This window comes from Gossypium hirsutum, chromosome D03 (assembly GCF_007990345.1).
Source record: "Gossypium hirsutum isolate 1008001.06 chromosome D03, Gossypium_hirsutum_v2.1, whole genome shotgun sequence".
NCBI lineage: Eukaryota > Viridiplantae > Streptophyta > Magnoliopsida > Malvales > Malvaceae > Gossypium > Gossypium hirsutum.
Window position 1 is genome coordinate 2,022,241 of NC_053439.1, and position 6,746 is coordinate 2,028,986.

The 6,746-nt window shown below is 31.9% G+C and overlaps 1 protein-coding gene across 1 annotated transcript; it reads left to right on the forward strand.

Moving 5' to 3' along the window:
* The first annotated feature begins 5,811 nt into the window (after positions 1-5,811).
* LOC107907798 (uncharacterized) lies at positions 5,812-6,210 on the forward strand. The gene has a single exon (XM_016835114.1). The coding sequence runs from the start codon at positions 5,812-5,814 to the stop codon at positions 6,208-6,210; it is 399 nt and encodes a 132-aa protein (XP_016690603.1).
* The last annotated feature ends 536 nt before the right edge of the window (positions 6,211-6,746 follow it).

Here is a 6,746-nt window from a genome sequence, read left to right on the forward strand (position 1 = left end):
TTCTTTTGAAATTAAATTTAAATAACCCTTTAAAATACAACAATAACTAAAATAAACCCTTTTCATTTTTTAAAAACAATAAACTTAAAAAATTATATATAATTCTTATTTAAATTACCCAAATATATCTCTAAAAAATTTTCGAAAAATTCTTGTGGGGGCATATTTGAGTAATTTAAATAAGAAATATATATAATTTTTTAAATTTATTATTTTTAAAAATAATAATAGTAAAAAGAAGACGAACTTAACTTACAAATAGACTAAAAACTAAAAAAGGCATTTAATTGGGTAACGCACGAGGTTCAAATTTTTGAATATTTTATGTAATTACATTTAAGTTAAAGTTGAGTGGGGGGCTTAAAACACCCTACACGGAGATGTGGAAGCTGTTTGGTTTAAGATTACTGCTGTATTGTGATGTCTTTGTTTGCAGGCTTAAAGGTGACCACAGTGTTTTAGTGGCTGCCATTTTGTTCATACTGTGCCGCACGCCCAATACACAGTACTATATTAACATAAACTATATAATGTATAATATGGATAATATAATTTTTGGTCTCTCAATTTAGCAGTTAAATTTATTTTAGTATTTATAATTTTTTTATAATTAAATTTAAATTTTATTAAAATTTGATGCTATGAGTGATATTATACCGAATAGATAACATTTTTCAAAAATTTATTTATAATAATTAATTTTTAAATATATATACCTTTTGAAATGATTTATATTTAAAATAATCTTAGAAAAACATAGAATATTTTGTTGAACAAAATAAAAATATTAAAAAGTAAACTAAACAATAATAAAAGAATTTGGATAGGATTAAGATATTTTTTTATAATTACCTTTGTCCAAACTTTTTTTGGAAATCAATTTTTTATGGGTAAATTACACCTATGGTCACTTTTGTTTACATTAGGTTACGTTTTAGTCACTTATGTTTGAAATGTTACGTTTTAGTCATTTACGTTATCATGTTGTAACATTTTAGTCACTGAGCTATTAATCGTCGTTAATGGTGTAACGGTAAGCTGACGTGGCACGTTAAATCATCATTAATTTTAGGTTAAATTATACAATTGATTCCTATATTTTTTTCGTTTTAAGTAATTTAATTTTTTTCTTTTATGTGCTTTAAACTTTCCTCTTTTTTTCCATTCTCTTTTGTTTCTCCCTCTGTTTTCATACATTTTCCATTTCTTTTAACATATTAGAAAGTTGAATTGGCAATGAAAAAAGAAGTAGGAAGTTGACTGTCATCATTTGCCTATAACCAAAACCCATAAACCCATACCATGCTTCTTTCTTCACTACCAATTCGACTTTCTGGTATGTTAAAAGAAATAAAGAAGGTAGAAAAACAGAGGGAGAAGCAGAAGAGAATGGAAAAAAAAAGAAAAAAAAAGAAAGAAAGTTAAAAGAACATAAAAGAAATAAATTGCTCAAAATGAAAATTTATGGGGACCAATTGTACAATTTAACCTAAATTTTTTGTTTGAAATGATTATTTAACATGCCACGTCAGCTTACCATTACACCATTAACGACAATTAACGGCTCAGTGACTAAAATGTTAAACACGATAACGTAAGTGACTAATACGTAACATTTCAAATATAAGTGACTGAAATGTAACCTAAGGTAAACAAAAGTGACCATGGGTGTAGTTTACCCTTTTTTTATTTTAAAAATGAAAACTTAAAATCGAGTCGCCACCGATCCTTTTTAATCAGTGTGCCAGCACCCTCAAATTTTTTTTTTGAAAAAAAAATACATGGGTGCCGGCCATCTAGTGTCTAAAACCCCAAAAATCATTTTTTTAATAGAAAAAATAGTGGTGTCAGCCATCTAGTTCTCATAACCCAATTTTACTGTTCATTTTAGGTCATTTGGGTAAATATTTTTGAACCAGAGTTATTTTTGTAAATATTATTTTTGGGGGGGTCAAATGGGTAAAATAGCCGATATAAACCATAAAATGTATAATATGGATAATATAATTTTTAGTCCCTAAATTTGGTAGTTAAATCTATTTTGGTACTTATAATTTTTTATTTTTTATACATAAATTTAGATTTTGTCAAAATTTGATGATATGAGTGATATTATACCGGATAAATAACATTTTTGAAAATATATATTTATAATAATTAATTTTTAAATATATATACCTATATTTTTAAAATAATCTTAGAAAAGCATGGAATATTTTGTTGAACAAAATAAAAATATTAAAAAGTAAACTAAACAATAATAAAAGAATCGGATAAGATTAAGATATAATTTTTTATAATTATCTTCTGATATATTTTTAATTGCATGAATATATGTATAGATATGAATGATTCTTGTTAATATAAAAATAAATATATAAAAAATAATGAAAAAAAAACCAATGAAATCGCATGAATATGTATGTATTGGTTTTAAGAAATTAATGTAATAGCCATTTTGCCCGGGGCCCAAAACTCGAAAGCCCAAACCCAGTTACAAATCCAAACAACAACCCAAGCCTAATTATTAACCCTAAGCCCAAACTCAAGCCCACAAATTAAAAATTTTCAGCAAAGAAACCCTAGCCCTAAGCCACTACGCCGCATGCGCTCCCTGCACTGCACGTCGCCACCGCTCGAGACTCGCCAATCGCCGGCCGTCCACGCGTTTGACTCCTGCAAAACCAAGGCAATACGCAACGGAAAAAAGCCAAATAGAAAAAAAACAACACACGAAGGGACAAGAGCGGAAAAACAAATCGAAAACAACAAAATAGAAGTTTAAAGTTTTTTCTTGAAATCGGTTATAAAAACCGAATAGGGGCACTGTAACACTTCTTCCTTTTTTTTTACGATTATTAAGAAATAAAAAGCAAAAAATAAAAGGTGAAATCTTGATTCTCGGTTAAAGTATTTAAATTTGCTTTAGCATTATTTTTATTTTTCTTTTTGTATATCTGAAAGCAAAAAAAAAAGAAGCAAAAAGCTTACCTCGGCGTCACTGTCCATCGCCGGAGCCCTCTCTCTGTCACCGGAGCCATCTTGGTCACTGAAATCGGGACCGGAGGGGGGCCAAGAAGGTTTCTTTTTCTTGCGGTCTTAAGGCCCAGAAGCCTAAGCCTTCAGGCGTTTGAGAAACGGGCCAAAAGGTGACCTCCGTGTCGCTTCCGATCACCACCTACGGCGGGGTCACGGCGGCGCAGGTGACGACATTATCGGCCGAATTTGGGGATGCGCGAGAGAGAGAGTGTTTGAGCTCTTTGTTTTTTTTAAAATAAGGGTTAAACTTCTTTTTTCTGATTTTTTTAGCATTTATATTGTGAATAAAACGACGCCGTTTTGGGTTTAGGCAACAATGGCCCAAACGACGTCGTTTCACTTCTGACCCGCGCATGCGACCCGACCCAGTAGTAGATCCGCGTGTTTTTGCTTGGAGGGGCTAATTGCATGTTAAGCCCCTTCTTTTTTGCAACATAGCGCAATCAGGTCCCCTTTTTTATTTACATTGCTGCCACAAAACTTTCTGGTGGTTTCATTTTAATCTGCGCTGAACGCCGCGTTTTGGTTATGGAAATATTGCGCGATCGGTCCCTTGTTCCTGGCACGTGTTTCATTTCGGTCCCTAGCAATCCTCTTTTATTTATTTACAATTTAAACCCCCCGGATTTTATTTCGTTTTTAATCTCGTCCTTAGATCATTTAACTTATTTATTTTATTTTTAAAAATGGGGTCTTTTATTATTATTATTTTAAATTATATATATTATTTACTTTAAGTTGTTATCTAGTATTCTTATAGTATACTATTTAGTTCAAACTATCATATATATATATTATCTTTTAAAATTTTTCTATATTATCTTTAATTTAAAAATTGTTTTATACATTATTACTGTTATTTATTTTTTATTTTTTAACATTTTTATTGTTCATTTTAAGTTCTTATATATTGTTTATTTGAAATATTTTATTATTTATTTTGAAAAATTCTTGTAAATTACTTATTTTAGACTATTAGTTACGTAGAATTGTTTCCTATTATTTCGTTTCGTTTGCTTGGATTATCAATATGGGTATGTTAAAATGATGCATGTGGTGTGGTCATTATCATTATGAACGTTATAACTTGTTTATTTACATTTTTTTCATAATTTGAATGTGTGCTATGTTATTATCCCGTTTCGTTTCACCACTTTAAAAATTGCGTTTGATTTGTATACATATAATGAACCATTTTATTTTATCACAAAACAAATACACCTCGTTCAAGTGTTGCACTTGTCATTATTCAAAAAAGGAAAATTTTAAAATAAGGCAATATCTTGCGTTTTAGGAAATTCGAAGAATCGTGCCCTAACTTACGGGGTTTCGATTTTCTCGTTAAACCTAAATAACCGATTATCCTTTTAAAATTAAAATAAATGGGGTTTAAATAAAAAAATAAAAGGCAAGCTTACTCTCAAAAATAAGAGGTGTTGTGTCCTAACTTACTGGGTGTGACATCTTGTTACTTCGAGATAAGGAGGTATTTTTCATTTGGATTTATTCGAGTAATTTTAAAATAACATAATATAAAGAGGGATTGTATTTTTAAATTCTTTTCGAGTTTTTAATTTTCGACACCAAGGCATTAAGTAATCAACTAGGTACCAATTTTGGGCGTTATGAGGGTGCTAATCCTTCCTCGTACGTAACCGACTCCTGAACCCGTTTTCTAAATTTCGTAGACCAAAAATCGTTGTTTTGATAAAATCAAATCGCTTATTAAAAACAACCATTTTTCGAGGTGACCCGATCACATCTCATCAAAAAGGATTGGTGGCAACTCCTATTTTTGTTTTCATTTTCAAAATCCAAGTCGACCCTGTTTCGCCAAAAAAATGGTGTCAACAATTAAGATACAACCATTTACCTTTTAAAGATATATTTTATTATAATTATGATTATAAAATTAAAATAAAATAAAAAATGCCACTTACTATATATATAAAATATAATATAATATAATTTGTTAAACTGGAAAAATAATATTGCGTTTTCTATCAAAAAGATATTAAAGCATAAGCGACAAAATTAATAGAAAAAAAGTTAACCTTAAGAATAAAAAAGTTAATAGAAAATGAAGTCAATTAGAAAAAAGGTCATTATACAGAGACTTGTAGAATTTGACCAAGATAATTTGTGGAGACTGAACATGAGAACTCAGACTCTTCTACCAAACTAATCTAAAAAAAGGTTAATATTTATAAGAATGATCCAAGTTCAAAAATAATTACGGGAATAACCTAAAATGAATAGTGTTAGTGGCCGACACTCAAGTCAATCATATAAAAAATTATTACCTGATGATTAATGGGGGTTTTAAAAAGTACTTTTTTTTATGCTGGCATTGCAATGGCCGGCACCCGTATATATTTCCCCCCTTTGTATATCATAAGATACATGTATTATCTGGGTAAAAAAATATTTTTTATTAGGTACCGGCATCCAGGTGGTCGCCATCTCCAAAAATATGTTACAATTTTTTTTCGATAATTTTTAGTGCCGACATAGTGGTGGTTGGCACCTTGTCAGTAAAATTTTTTTATCCCGTGATGTTAGTGGCCCAAACCAGTAAAAAATTAATTTTTTCTTGTATTTTTAGGTGTCGGCATTGTGGTTCTACAGGCTTGCCACATTAATGCCAAGAATGGGACTGAGACAAGCGAAGCAAATGGAGGCCGGGCATGTGTACGTTGAGGAGGTTAGGAAGGCCCTAAAATCAATGCTCAGAGGGCGCAATCGACGAATGTAGAACTGTATTTTTGGGACATGGAATCTTTCCGGGTGCAAGAGTACATCAGTCGTCATGCGGGAGTTCCACCCAGGTCCTATGCAATTGATCTTCATAATAGGCGCTGCAAGTGCGGGAAGTTCCAAACCCTTCAATATCCGTGTGCACATGTCCACGCAGTGTGTGCGACCACTAATCTGAATGCCGAAAAATTCATAGACGAAGTCTACATGCTACGATACACATTGTGTATCTGGGGGAATGAGTTTCCTGTAATGCCGGATGTCTCGAATTGGGAAGTACCACCACCTGCATTTGAGATGCTGCTAAACCAGCAACTCCATAGGCATCCTAAAGGTCGACCACATATGACGAGGATTTGTGGTGACATGTATGTTAGAGAGATGAGCAAACCTGAACATTGTGGAGTGTGCTGAACATTTGGCCACAATTGGACCACTTGCCCATATCGTGTCTACCATGCCGATCAATCTTCTCGGATGGGGGGAAGGGAGGATGATGTATAAAATTGCGCAAGAATTGCAACGACATCTGTTATTCGATCTTTCGACCAAACAACACTAAGCTCATCTCCAAATGGTCAATTGGGAATCTGGTGCCCTAAGTTTGAGGATCTCGTGATACAAGGTTTGGTCCGAGAAGACTACCACCTACTCGTGTAAACCGTAACCAACACGTTCACCCCTTAACAACAAAACCTTTGCGGTTATCGTGGCAATATATAATTCAACTTCGTTAATGCATCACTACCAATACATAATAGAAATCTTCAATTTATGGTACACACCCCAAACAGATAAAAAAAATTTCAATCTCTTCCCCTATTTATTTCTCTTCAGTAAGCCAAAAAACAAAATATTTCCCTCACTTTCATTTTATCAAAACCCAAAGTGCACCTATGGCTGATATATATAGCCTATTGGTATTGGGAAAGAAAAAGCTGATAAAAAAA